At 39.4% G+C, this 15,659-nt stretch overlaps 1 protein-coding gene across 1 annotated transcript; it reads right to left on the bottom strand.

Annotated features, from left to right (window-relative positions):
* Nucleotides 1–805: 805 nt before the first annotated feature.
* Nucleotides 806–7,563, bottom strand: sall4 (spalt-like transcription factor 4). Its single transcript, XM_010780835.1, has 4 exons — nucleotides 7,386–7,563; nucleotides 2,737–5,193; nucleotides 2,340–2,641; nucleotides 806–2,243 (listed from the first exon to the last, which is right to left on the bottom strand). Exons 1-4 carry the CDS (start codon nucleotides 7,450–7,452, stop codon nucleotides 1,809–1,811), a joined length of 3,261 nt encoding a protein of 1,086 aa, XP_010779137.1. The 5' UTR covers nucleotides 7,453–7,563; the 3' UTR covers nucleotides 806–1,808.
* Between the last annotated feature and the right edge of the window lie 8,096 nt (nucleotides 7,564–15,659).

Here is a 15,659-nt window from a genome sequence, read left to right as displayed (position 1 = left end):
TCGTTGAGAATGCAAAATGAGAAGGGATTAATGGCTACTGGTGGGTCATGACATGAGTATACTAAGAAATACCCGAGTCAACTGAAGGTGAATTGATGTAAATAAGGGATTTTATATGTACACTTATACTGCAGGCATTTCAGTTGGCAAAGGGGGATATAATACAAAATTACACTATCAAATTGGCTCCGTGCCAGCTGTGTTCAGTCAGAGATTTTGTCCTTCAATAAGTTTGGGTACAGCGCCAGTGGTGAAGTGAAGACAGCATACGTATTGAAAAAGTCAACCTGATTTTATTTTTCAAAATCAGAAAATATTAAGGTGTAGGAAACATTTGAAAAACAAAAAACATTTACATTGTAAACGGGCCAAATTGGCTCAACATCACTTTAATTGTAGAGACCAACCTGAAAGCAGTTTTGACATGGTTTGCTAAAGAAAGGCACAACTTGGCAAATGCATATCGATAAGGAATGTACAGCAGGGGCCTACAAAGTACTCTGACCATTCTGAGTTGTGTAAAGTGTCCAGTGATACATTCATTAGTTCAACTCAGCAGGTTGAGAATGAAAATCTCATCATGTACTCGAGAATGTATCAGAAAACATACAGCGCATTGCGTTGAGAGAAGGGGGCACGGAGAACAACTAAAATCTAAACGAGGTAGAACTTACCCCCTAACCTCAAGCATTTTGTGAATTATAAATAAATTAATGATGCTACAAGTTGATACGAAAAAAATGAGTCTGACAATTACACTAAATGGTTGTAACACACAAAATTGACAGGAAGGAAAAGTTAACAAAATGGTGGATTTGCCTTTTCCCCTCTTAGCCATCACAATAAAAAGCAGTGAAATTTAACTATAAAAATGTAAATGTAACTAAAACCTGATATAAAGTGCAGGCATGAGAACATCGACCATATAGAAGCCTTCAGAACTCAGCCAACTAAATTTGAATCTTCAGATTTACAAGTGGAATATGTTACTTTTGTTGATGAAAATATGAAATACAATGCTATATTATTAAACGGTGCAACACAAATGTATCAGTATGAGAGAGCCTCAATTACAACCTTATCGTTCAGTCAATGACACGGCAACAATAAACAATTCTAGTTAGGCACTTGACAAAAGCTTGAAATCATTACCTTTCTTAGCACTGACAATAATGAAAGCCTATTTTGTATTAAATGAGATCCAAAATAGATGAGTGAACTGTTGCACCTTGATTTAATGGACAAGACACTGGAATAAGTCAGTCTGATCAAAAGCCCTTTCAAAATGAGACAAGCTAATGACATTTACCACTACAAAAATGAACAATGTCATAAAACCTTTGGCACACAATGAGTAGTCATTCTAGATATATACGGTTAACTACACCAATATTTCTGAACAGTGAGACACGGTTTCCTTTAAAAATTCATGCCCTGAAACTTCCTATTAAAGTCAAAATCCTTCACAAAGTATCAAGGAGACAGTCTGAATTAAAGCAGTTTCAAGTAAGTTGTACATTCAAACTTCTGGATAGACAGCAAAACAAAAGTCACAGGAAAAATACCCGTATATATATTTATATCAAATAAAATACAACTACAGTAGTTATATAAATTCCAACAAAAAAAACACTTGAGAATCATTCAGATGAGGAGCGAGACCGCTGCAATGAAATTACTGGAACAATTCAACCTAGCGAGCAGATTCTCAAAGGTTCTCACTGAATATTGATTGTACCTCATTCAAAAAGGGAGACATTCAAAAACTGAGTTCATTTGGTAAATTGAGTAAAGGCTAAGAAAAAAGCCTAGTTCACTGCAATTTTACCCTCCTCCATGAAATGTTGGAACTGCAATTTTGGCACGCTGCTTGAGCTGTTCTTCTCCATTTCGGCCATTGAGCCAGACAAGCCCGACTGGGATCCATCCATCTTCATGAGGCCCCCAGTGGAGCCAATCAGAGGCCCACCAGCAGGGCTCCCTGGAAGGGGGATGCCACCCCCTTGGATGACTGAGATCTCATTGGTCTTCATGGCCAGGCCTCCACTGAAGGCAGCAGCATACTGGTTCCAGAGAGACTGTTCAAAGTTCATTGGTGGAGGACCCAGGTCTTTGGGGGCCTGCATCATTTCTGGCATCATCTTTGCCTCGGAGCTCATTGCCATCAGCGCCATGGGATTATCCAGAGACAGGCGCTGGCCACGCCGCGACGTGTTGTTCCACATGTGAGTGCCGATGTGTACCTAGAGACGAGACAAAGTTCATATTAATCCCATCACAATGCTCGATATTTGAGAACTTCAAAATACTCAGCCCTTTGTCAGACCATTATGACTTACCTTTAAGTTTCCCTTGGTGGTGAAAGCCCTGCCACAGATATTGCAGGCAAATGGCTTCTCCCCTGTATGAGTGCGCTCGTGGATCTGCAAGGCGCTGGCAGATGAGAAGTTCTTGCAGCAGACATGACAAATGTGTTGTTTGGATGATCGTCGAGGTGCGCTGGAGATGGACGAGGGCATGGCGGTTCCCTGAGGCATATGGGAGCTGAACAAACCGTGAGGGCCCAACGGATTCTCTGAAGAAAGCTTCATCTCCAGACTATCCAGACTTGATGGAATCCTCATAAACATGTTGCCAGATACTTACAAAAAATAAAAAGGGTGAAATATTAGATCTAAGCATCCAACATGACAACCTCTAAAATACTTTGATTAAATTGTTTTCTAATAAACTCACCAGGGTCTCCATTTGTGCATGGCATGCCAGGTTCCTCTTTGATTGCTTTGGGGGCGAAGCTGCTGGAAGATGTGAGGTCAAGAGCTCCACTTGACTCAGTGCCACCTTGAGCACCGCCATCACCCCCTGGTCTAGAAAAACTGTGGGCAAATTCATTACTGGGAGCCTCAGGAGATTTGCTACAATTTGGGTTGTTGTTTAGTGGGGAAGATGAGTGATAGGACATGGCCGAATGGTCAGAAATGGCAGGGCTGCGGCCGTTCTGATACTCCTGCTCTCTGGGAGGAGGTAGGGATGGTCCCTCGCTCTCCGAAGCGGTGCTGCTCTGTCGTTTCAATTCAAGAGCCGACGTCAGACTCTTTAAAACTTCAAGGCTCGAAAACAGGATGGGGGGAGTCTGATTCTGTGGTGGTTCCTCAGAGGCGGGCGGGAGGGAATCTGAGGTATCGTCTGGTTTCTGGGAGTTCGGCTCTGGCTCAGGATCTTCCAAGCTTGCTTCAAAACCAAGGATATCTGTAGAGTTCTCCTCCGACAGAGATAATTCCATGGCTTCTGCTGCTTCGACCGGGGTTTCTGGCATAGGGGTGTTAGGGATCTGGCCACCCATGTGCATGCGGATGTGCTGCTGCAGAACCACAGCGTTGGTGAACTTCTTCTGGCAGATGGGACACGAGTGCTGCATTTTAAGAGGGGAGTTAGCCCTGTGCACTCCGTAATGGGCTTTAAGGTTACCCTTGGTGGAGAATGCGCGTCCACAAATTTTGCACTTGTAGGGTCTCTCGCCGGTGTGTGTGCGGTAATGCATTTTGAGCGAGCTCTGGCAACTGAGGACTCTATGGCAGATGACACACTCATTGGGGTCGTTGGTCCTCTTCTCCAGGCCATCCACCATCTGCTGAAGTTTTGCAGTTCCAGAGCTTTGTTCACCTATAAGGGAATTACTGTTCATATGATGCAGGGCGCCTATCAGTTCTTTAGTATCCTTCTGATGCAGATCCACTGCTGGTTCTTGTCCAAACACATGAGAGGAAATGGTTGGGGAGATGTCGCTTGTTGATGGGGAAGGTCTCTGGGGAAATGGGTCCCCTGCGTAGCTGTCAAATGTCTTCAATGATGGTACAGGTGACTGTTGGAAGCCAGCAGCTGATTGAGGCAACATAGGCTTAATGTCGGTCATATTTGACTCGTCCATGGGCATAGACATGCCATAGGGAATGCCACTGGTGGTGGGGATGTTGTCAAGGTGCTCGGGCACAGGATGTGGGTTCATGCCGATGTTAGGATACTTGTCTCTATGCCTCTGGAAATGCACTTTGAGGTTTCCTTTGGTTGTGAAGCGGTTGCCGCAAATATTACACTTGAAAGGCCTCTCGCCGGTGTGAGAACGCAAGTGAATCTGGAGAGCACTGTCATTGCCAAAGGACTTTCCGCAGTACTTACACTTGTGCCTGTATGCCGAGTCGCCATTCTTTGGTTCTGGAGGAACAATCTGCATCGCCGGCTTCATTTTTTTAGAGGACTCAATGTCGGCTTGGATACCGTTGGAGCCGTTAGTGAAACCCATGACAACTGGTGACTGTGGAAGTTGTCCTGGTAAACGGCTAGTCAGATCTGGGATTGCTTTCAAAAGCTCAGTTTTAGAAGTAAAAGATTCCACTGCTTCAGGTAGACAGGGATGGATGCCAACTGGCACAGTTAATTTACCTAGCTTCATTGCCTCCATAGAAAGGCTTTGACTGCCTGTCCTTTTTCCTATCAGAGCAGCTGCAGCTGACAACTGCTGAGAGAGATGTGCGCCAAGGGCTTTCAGAGGGTCCATTACTGCCCCTACCGATGACTGCAGACAGTTTGGAGTCATCATGGATACTTGGATTCGAATCTGTTCTGTGATCTGGATTTGCTGTAGCTGCTGTTGCTGAAGGCAAACCAACTGTTCCAAGATCATCGGGATGGCTTGTATGGCTTCCTGTGATGAGATCAGAGCTGCATTATTTGAATAATGTTGGGAGACTGCCACTTTGGTGTCTGCCATGGTTTCAAGAGTGACATTTGTATCTTGCATTTTGAGCGAGTGATGATAATTCATCTCAGGGCTAGTAGGCATCCCCGTCTGATCCCTCTGTCCCGAGTCCTCCGCGTTCATGTTTGACTCGTCCTCTGTTCTTTGCAGCTGGTCTGGATTGCCATTTAATGGGGATTGGCTGCTGGACTGGCTGTCGTCCTGGTCACTCATAAGGTCGTCGGGGGAGCCTTGTGAATATCCCTCAGGCACTCCATCGCCATCTCCATTTTTCAGGATGAGCCCTTGCTGTTTTTGTGTGCATTTTTTCTCATGCTCAACATATTCTTCTTCATCGAAGAATTCGGCACAGCACTTTTTGCAGACCCTGGTGTCGTCCATTCTGATCCTTTTCCCTTCATTCCCAATCTCCTCAACTTGATCATCACAAGGAATTCCTTGAAAAAAAAGAGGGTACAGGGATTTAATAATATGCTTTGAATACAGTAATGACAATATCTGACCAGTACAATTAGTATAACAAGTATTGTAAAAAATATTCCCATTGGTAATCACCAAGAAAAATATAATTGTGGTAAGAACAGGAAATTCTCTAAAGCATTTTTTGTTAAATTATTGTTGCCATTGTGACACAGATAATTCGATTCAGTGATAAACTTTATTCATTTGTATTGTATGATGTTCCCTTTCTTTTGTCATTGCATTGGGTTGTTAAAGTCTTTGAATTTGCCTACAGGGCCAGCAGAGGGCAACCCTCTACCTTTGACATTACCCTGAACAATGTCCAGGAAGACAAAGAGCCACTACATTAGTGTGTTTCTGAAATACTCCACCAAGTTACTTTGCTCAAAATCAGATCAGTTGCCAGTAACTAACACGCAGAGAAATGTAAATCTAGTTTCTGCAATAATTCATGAATACGTATAAACTGAATTTTAAGTTCTTGTTTGTAACAAAGAGTAGAAAGGAAAAACAAGTTTAAGTTTAGTATGCAAACATGGGTTTAAAAAAAATGGTAATTCTATGTTGATTAGCATGAAGCCGTTTCACAGCCTGATAAGTGCTCCAAGTGAGCATTTTAATTTGTCTGCTAACCAAGAGGCCATTTCACAACTGGGTGTATTGTTAAATGCTAATGCCTCAAAGAAAGGGGGTAGACCACCTGTTTGCATTTGCGAGGAAACTGTTGGACTTGTTAATAGCTCACCAGGAGGCATTGAAGCAGAGTAGCAAAAAGAAATGTTGCAAATGGCATTACACTGAGCTTTGAGGAAACAGTACGAAGGACTCAGCCACACACATTTACGCACCAATACAGACGCTCTTATCATGATGTAATTAACTTCGACAGAGTTTAATTAGTAAATAGAGATAATATTTAATAACTATTGATCCCCCAAAAGTCACAATTTGTCGATTATGAAGTAAAAATTAGGAGGCAACGCTCTAGTTTACCACTTGACGGCGCATGACCTGCATCTGATCACCTATGGTGGGCTACATGACACGAGGTCAGACTAACCATTCAATGCATGGACCTAAGTGGTTCACAAAATATGAAATATTTCATCAAAAAAGCTTTTTTCTGAAATGTAGGTACACATCACAAAGCTCAGTAGCTGTCCTACGACGTGTTAGCAAACTTTCCCAATTATAAGGTGAGGTCTTGCGCCAGCAGCTACGGGAGCTTGCATATGGCAACACCAAAACGCACCCCCCACCCAGTCTCCACAAAAAGGCCACTGCTCCATCCCCCACCTCTCCACATATGTACGAAAGGAAACAGTCATGCATTAAACTGGGGAATTTATTGCCTTTAGGTCAGCTTACTCCAGAGTCACATTTCATACAGTTCTTGTTGGGCAGCTTTGTTTAAAACCCTCAATATCGACGAACGCTTGCAAACAAATTCCACCAAAGCATGTAGTTACATTAGATTCAGCAACGTACTCAGCGAAGTTGAAATATAATGTACAATACAAACAATTTCAACAAAACCACTTTAGATTCAGCCAAAGAGCGTTGAAGGCATACACACTAATATTTGCCACCAAATGAAAGCGACGTTTCATGACAAATTAAGCAAAATGTAGAATCTGAATTATATGAAAGTAAAATGATAGGCCTATAAAATACACCCAGACCATCGTAGACATTCATTCTTAGCCACACAACTACTCAAGTAAATGTTCAATATATCAATGAATCAACAGGCAGCTAAAGAGGCCAAATAAGTTCAAAAATAATTTCATCGAAACTAATGCTCAAACGATATCGGTTTAGGAAGAAATTGTAAAATAGTTGAACATTAATCAAACAGAAAAAGTTACAAAATGTCTCAATGTATCGTCTTTCTGTGAACAAAGTAAAACAAATTACAGTGTAGTCGTTTAAAACCCTCCTCGCGGAACACCTGTATCGTGTTAAAAATGATTTCAGATTTGGGTCCAGTGACTGAGGCTCAGTTCTTATTTCTGGTCAATTCAAACAGACAGCAACAGGTCAAAGTGCGAGTGGAACGCAGCTCCCAACTTTTGAGATAAAACGTCGATAGTTTTGCAACATGGCATGGCGAAGCTGTATGTTACGTTTTTCGGGAAACGAACAAATATGTTGTGCGAAAACTTACCATTCTCTAACGCACCGGGCTCGTCGGAGTTGATGTGCTGCGGTTTGGCTTGCTTGCGCCTCGACATGATGCAACCATCAGGAGCAAAGAGTTGCCAACAATATTTCCTCTCCTTCTTCTACAAATGTCTTCTGCTTGGCAAATTAGTCCCCCTCAAGTAGAAATGCGCATGTCAACGTAATTATTATTATCAATAATGCATTGCGATTCATCACGGTCCTCTGACAGCTGATTGGCTCCAGTCCAAGTGCTCACACATTATTCAAATGTGCTCCCTATTGATGAGCGGAGCGCGGAGCCGGGAGGGGGCGGGAGGAGCTCTGCGAGTGGCCGGGCTGGGGATGGAGGCAGGGTTAATAACACCCAACTCATCGCTCTCTCCCTTGTTCCCGAAAAAATATATATATTGTCGCCGACAAACTCAAGCGACATAAAGATCAGTCAAACAACATGATCTTAAACTGGTAGTCTGCTTTCAACCTGTGGCACATTTGACCCAAGACACTGACACATTAAAAGTACATCACCGATGCGTAATGTGAACTTACATGCGTATAGGCTACTGTTTAAAATTCATACATACAATGCGTGTAGTGTTTTTCTGTTCATGCCCACAATTTACCTTGATCCTCCTACAGCATAACAGGGTTTTATTGCCATGTAGGTTTGCACATACAAGGATTTGTCTCGGTGTTTGGTCCACAGTCGAAAAGTAAAAAAACACAATGTAAAAAATACAATAAAAAATTAAACAAGACTTCAATCCTAATTAAAACATACAAACAAATGTTAAAATATATCATATAGTGGAAGGAACCTTTATGATCTGTGTTGCAGTTTTGATACAGTAAAGGCACACTATATTAATCTGATCATCCTTCTGTATATGGTATCACAATATACTCTTATAATAATCCTTGGAGCAGTTACATATTTCCAAATAAAGTCAAAAGGTTAGAGCAAAGTTAGATTAATGTACAGCAATGGAGGTTACATACACATCAACTCTGTTTGCCCAACTTCTTTTAGACTGACATGAATTTATGATGTACTGTATGTTTATAGAAAAGGTCACGTAAAATAGTATCCAACTATGATAGGAATATGACTTAAGGTGCATTATTGGTGGAGGTTAGGTTAAACAAGGTTGTAATTTACAACAAAGTAACTTGTGCCACAGCCACAGAATGTATCCTTTGGCTATTATTCAGGTTAATGCAAACAATCTTAAGTGGTGGTTTAACATTTAAATCATACAATTTCCTATTTATGAGGCTGTTTGTCACATATATTTTCAATATGCTGAGCTCTAATGCTCTAAAACATACTTCTATGTCAGGAAAAATGACATGTGGCTACAATTTTCATATCTTTTGTGGCTAATGTAGTGTCAAAAATCTAATTTCTCCAAGGGGGAAACTTTAATCATCATACCAGAAGAGGTATAGTTAGGTATAATCAAACAACTGAATAAATGATCAGCTAATCAATAAACCAACCTAACATCTTCTAAAACTAAAATCTCACAATCAATAAACCACATCTTCTAAAACTAAAATCTCACAGTGATTCCTCTTCAAACCTGAGGGTAAAGGTCCCGACATGTGCGATGATAACACAGAATGTACGTTGATCTGGCTTTACGAAACAATCCCAGACCAATACTTTAATCTTATTGATGTTCAGAGCATGAGGATATGAAGTATGCTGGTACAGGACATATAACCTTCCTTACTTTTACTTCATTCTCAGATTACCTTATGCAGGCAGTTATTTATTTTTGGAATGTGACAGAGACGACATGCCAATCTGTGTTGAAACGCTGCAGTACGCACACCGAGGGGTCATCTGAGATCAAAGCGGTGTGGGAAAATGTATTATGGATACACATTTAGTATTCATGAGGAGTAGAAGTAGAAGAAAGAAAGGAGACAAATCCTCAATGGGTCTGAGATACAAACAAGAATGATATTATAAACTGCTCCTGGCTTTCAGAGAGTAAACAATGCAAAATAAACATCACACATGTGTGCAGAAAGAAGAGTGTAAAGGTAAAGAAATAAGACTCAACACAAAGTCAAGGACACAGAATAAACAAATTGAAAGGTTTACGTTCACAATAATGCAAAAACACGTATTAAGCCATGCAAATAAGGCACAATTCATACACAAGGCAGTTTCAAAGGGCGTTTTTGACATACAAATGATTTGGAAATACAATGTAGAAGATACAAATAAAAAGGGAAAATACTTTTAGATATATTAATAAATGTTATCTGAAAAATCTGAATCATGTTTGTTTCTGAGCTTTCCTGTACAAGCTAATTGCATATAATGGTGCACATATTAACACTGTAACATTGTAACACATATTGACACTGTAACACTGTAACACATATTAACACTGTAACATTGTAACACTGTAACACATTAACACTGTAACACTGTAACACATATTAACACTGTAACACATATTAACACTGTAACACATATCAACACTGTAACACATATTAACACTGTGACACATATTAACACTGTTACACATATTAACACTGTAACACTGTTACACATATTAACACTGTGACACATATTAACACTTTAACACATATTAACACTGTTACACATATTAACACTGTAACACTGTTACACATATTAACACTGTAACACTGTAACACATATTAACACTGTAACACATATTAACACTGTAACACTGTTACACATATTAACACTGTAACACTGTAACACATATTAACACTGTAACACTGTAACACATATTAACACATATTAACACTGTAACACATATTAACACTGTGACACTGTTACACATATTAACACTGTAATACTGTTACACATATTAACACTGTAACACTGTAACACATATTAACACTGTAACACTGTAACACATATTAACACTGTTACACATATTAACACTAACATATATTAACACTGTAACACTGTAACACATATTAACACTGTAACATTGTAACACTGTAACACATTAACACTGTAACACTGTAACACATATTAATACTGTAACACATATTAACACTGTAACACATATTAATACTGTAACACTGTAACACATATTAATACTGTAACACTGTAACACTGTAACACATATTAACACTGTAACACTGTAACACTGTAACACATTAACACTGTAACACTGTTACACATATTAACACTGTAACACATATTAACACTGTAACACTGTAACACATATTAACACTGTAACACAAGTAAATATGTCACATAAGACCAAACAAAGTATATAAAATAAATGAGAACATTGATCACAACACAAAATGAGGATTAATAATGAAGTCATCAGTTTTTACTTAAAATATTAATTTCAAGGAAAAAACCTTACATTTAACATTAAACATTTAAGGAAAATACTATAAACAAGCAACAGATACATACAATATCCAAGAATGACAATTGTAAACATTTGTAAAGTAAAATGTAACTCTTGGAGTTTAGGTGAGCAACAGCAAGTGCTTGATTTGAAATGTAATAAGTAACTCTTATCATACATGATATTCACCTTTTATCATTGCATTTCAGTTTTAGACTCCTCTGCATCTGTTATATAATGCCACAGCTGATAAGTGTGAGACAAAGACAAGCCAATATATTCAGATAAACAAATGCCCTCTAAGAGAGTGGGCTGAAGGTGAAAAAGAGGGGAGTGCTGTCTAGACGCTTTATTGCCCCAATAAGAAACTACGCTTGAATACGCTGCGTTCAATCTAAACAACCCAAACTGTGTGCAGCTGTAAAACTGCAGTTGTGGGAACCGGAGTAGTATATCGTCCACATGGCATAAACATTTTGGAAGAAAACAATTATATCATAGTATATCTTTAAAAATGGTGAGTGATAAATAAGATACATTCATCGAAAATCAGAATAACGGTTCATATGACTCACAGGAAAGACGAGTGGAAAATCCATCTTGCTGCTTTTCTGTGAAGGCAATAACCCATATAGAGCCTTTTGGAGTTTCCCGCATCTTCTGTTAAAGTGATAATTGCTGCTGAGGTCAGCTGTGGGGGTTTGTACTGGTCAATGTCAACAATAACTGTTGCAGTGAGCACAGAAACGTTCCATATATCGCATCCTTGTCCTGACGTGACCTATCAGACAATACTGAATATATATTGGTCACTGATGGACCCCAAACATTTACTATTGAGTGTTTCCTATATCCTGACCTTTCTCTCATTCCCTCTGGAGTTTACAAAAGAGAACGCCGCGAGATGGAGGGATGTCATGTTTTTCTCACATGTGTCATTTGCCGAGCTTTACGATGACCTTGCAGTGGGCAAACAATAACAGCCTCAACACTTGCTGAGGAATTGTGAATTGAACATGTGCTTTTTAGGACTCAGTAAAAGATGAAAGGCCCAGGCCAAACTTGGGAATGATGAGCTGTTTCACATCAGTGTGAAAATTAGAACTACGGTTCGAACAAGCCACATTTTTATGAAAAGAGCCTACTTTACTTATCAGAGTTTTTGTATGAGAATGCAGTCTAACTAACTAACTAGATTTTATATCGGATTTGCTTAATCTTGAGATCAAATAAAATAACTTAATGCCCCCCTTCACTTGTTTTCTTGTCTGCTCTGATTGGTTAGCTGGCCGGCTCTTTTGTGATTGGTCAACCGCTTGAACATGTCCCGTCCCTTAGCCTATTAATTAGAATGTGTTGGAGTGCTAACCAATATATATATATAGACTTTGCAGACCATTTACATGCATAAAAGGGCATCCTTAAATCTGACAGCCATAAAAATGCATATTCGTGGGGATTTCACAACAACCTTGAAAGTCGATCATGGTCCAATAGGTAAATTAGTTGTAAATAATTGACATTCGAATGAAGACAGAGCGACTTGTGTCCAGCATATAAATGTAACATCATTTGCATTCTTGTGCCTTTCAAGGTTGTATCTCTCTGCTGAAGAAACCATAACACTCTAAAACTTGTTATAAACCTTTTAACATTTCAGTATAAAGCTCCTCTCCTTGCATTGAATCACACATTTAACAAATGATTACAAATAATGAAGTGCCTTTTGGAGAAACACAATGAAAGAGGGCTTTTCCCTATGAAAGGACCTGAAATCACAACCAGGCGGTTCATTTCTCACCGTTTCAGATGTGTTCTCTCAAACAGTGGGACATCACAAATAGTCTTTTAATGGTTGACCGGTTCCTTGCTCACTGACACCAGGATTTCTTCAGGAGTGAATTTCCTATATCCTGTTTTATTATTTTATCCTCTGTTGGTTTTTCTTCAGGTGCCCCTTAGAACATTTCCTCCCTTGTAGTCATAAATAAGGTCATTAAACTCACACAAAGGACAAAGGGAAAAGTTTGTTTTTTCATGCAAGACTTGAATCCCATGGAAAGGGTAAGTAATGCTGAGGATGGACGAGCACAAATGAAAACAGTCCCGGTGACCTTTTGTTGTTTCTTACGCTACCTAAGGTCCTGTGGGAGGTTTTTCCCACTCATATTAATCATATCATGACTTACACTTTGCTACTCCATCCATTAACCTTTTTCTACGAGAGCACTATTAAGAGTATACAGATATTTCCCCTGCTACTCTTTGTTTTCAGTGTACAATCACCCCAACATGGCATTATCCAGCAACACCAAGTATAGAGGCTCACAGCAATCACTATAGTCAGACTGTTTTCATTATCGATCAGTAAACACCCTTTCAAATGTCCTCCTTTTCATGAACACATGTATTTAGTTCTTTTGTTGGGTAACACCAGCCTAGAAAAGAACTAGAGGGCATCGGGGTGAAAGGTTTTGGATGTTTGTCTGCTGTACCAATATTGTTTTTTTCCCCCATTGAATGGAGCTGTTATGAAAAACATCACCAATATGAGCCATACAGCAGGCCACTGGTCAACTGACCATATGGATGTTGATATGTCAACACACTGTAGTGTAGCATATGTATATATATATATAGAGTGGATTTTCTGTATTCAATAGGATTTAGTAAGCCTTCTACAAATGTGTTTATTGATTTGTGTTATATTGATGTGTTGTAGAGTTTGATACTAAGAGGCTGTTATCAAATGTATCGCCTTACGGCAAACACTCTGAGTTTAAAGAGACCCTATTATTCTTTTTGGGGTTTTCTCTTTTGTGTAGTGTGTTGTATTGTTGCCTCCATTGGACTCCTTTGTTTACTTCCTAAACAAAGTGACATGACTATGTAACTCACACTTCTATTGGCTAGCGCTCCAACACATTGTACGTGATAGGCTAAGGGGCGGGACATCTCTAAGCGGTTGACCAATCACGACACAGCTGACCAATCGGAGCAGGCTGGGCTCTGGTTTCAGCAGTATGAGAAAAATAAAGAGCTTTTTTGAACACATGGAGACATGTCACAGTAGANGTGTGTGTGTGTGTGTGTGTGTGTGTGTGTGTGTGTGTGTGTGTGTGTGTGTGTGGTGCAAGAGAGGGCGGGTGAGGGGAGAGAGCAGTGGCCCACACATGGCTGTAATTTAATGGAGAATTGCCCAGTGGTTCCTGTGCAGAGGTAAACACAGCAATAGTCAGGCTTTTGTTATTGCATGACTATGACAAGCACCTCCATCAATAAACAATAGAGTGTTAGGGGGCAACAAGGACTCACTGTATGAAGAGAACCCCGCTGTGTCCACTTCTCCCTTTCTCTTCAGCGGAGGAGCGTATGATGGGTCAGTTAAATAACGAGCCTGGGGAGAGAAAGTGAAGCGTTACAGTGGTGGTTAAAGTATTCATGTCCTTTACTTAAGTAAAATCAAAAAGTGCATTAAGAATGGTCCTTAAGTGAAAGTATATACGTTTTAGGAGTAGAAGGACTCATTGCCGGACATAACTCTAAAATGTATTTCAATATTAAAAAGGAAAAGCAGCTTCAGATTTCAGAAGCTAAAACTTTAAGATGTTTTCCCAAATAACATTTTAAAAACTTTTTTGTCAAGTTTTCCCATGTGTTGTGTGTAAAAATCTGGATTTATAAAGTAACAATCTGTAAAATAACTCAAGTGAACTAAAAATTACAACATTTTCCTTTTAATTGCAGCATAGTCAAAGTAGGAAGTAAAGTACTTAGTTAATTTCCAACAATGACAGAAATGAATGCTCATTGAGTGATGTTTTAAGATTGACCCAACTGCTATAAATTCACAAATGTCCATACTTTTTTCAAGATGAATTGTGGTCTTTGGGCATGGGGAGGTCCATCTTGAAGAATTTGAGACACAATAAACAAAGAGATAGGGAGAGCTGGGCAGTCACCGTCAAGCTGTGAGTCAACAGGGGGCCAATCCTTCAAATCTCAGATGCAATCTGGGCCGGGGTCATAAACATTTACAGGGTGGGAAGTGCTGAGGCTGCAGGATATCAGTCCTTTCTCATTTCTAATTAGCTTATGAGAAAGTACCAGATATACAATAGTGTCCTGCCAACTCCTATTTTAGGGGGATTTACAAGTGTCAATTTCAGTTAAATGCTTCTTTAATGCCTTTAGTTTCCGCACAACTTAAGTAACATCTGAAAAGTCATCCTGTTATTGATTGGTTTGTTTTTAAGTCAAATGTTTTTTTACCACATGTTATGCTCCTTCAAATTGATGGATTAAGTTCTTTTTGGAAAGTGCAGCCAGATGGCAGTGACCAGAGTAAATATGGCGAAACATTGATGACTGTAACACGCCCGTGTTAACATGATCTCACGCTGGCACCTTCACATGAAATATGCACACACAGCCTACAATGAAGCAGAAAGGGTCCCCGGAATATTGATTGAGGTCACATTTATTTCATGCACACAAAAAATTGCAAAATGTGCAGAAAATTAATAATAACGCACTTTAGAAATGTACTTTTTATATCCCAAATATATGTAATAACCAATGTGTGTCTTAATTCACGAAGTTGACCTTTAAAACTGAAACTGAAACTGTCCCCCTAAAATCCTCCCAGAATAATTATTGCTCAGATTCAGGTCTTAATGAAAACAATTCTAAATGTGTGTAAATAATGCACTTTACTTTTTTGTGTGTTTTAAATGTACTTTATTTTTCCCAAATTAGTTAAATCTTTGTATACATTAAATGGTTGAATGTCAACAGAAGACAGATATATATCTACAGAATTCTATAAATATAGAATTTGAAATGTATGTTAATGTTGTTAATTATTTTGTATTGTGATGCTTTGGCAACATTGTTTAATTTAACTTTCATGCCAA

This window comes from Notothenia coriiceps, unplaced genomic scaffold (genome assembly GCF_000735185.1).
Source record: "Notothenia coriiceps isolate Sejong01 unplaced genomic scaffold, NC01 NC01_scaffold00022208, whole genome shotgun sequence".
Taxonomy (NCBI): Eukaryota; Metazoa; Chordata; class Actinopteri; order Perciformes; family Nototheniidae; genus Notothenia; species Notothenia coriiceps.
Note: the sequence above shows the minus strand (reverse complement) of the source record. Positions and strands in the feature narration are given on the sequence as shown.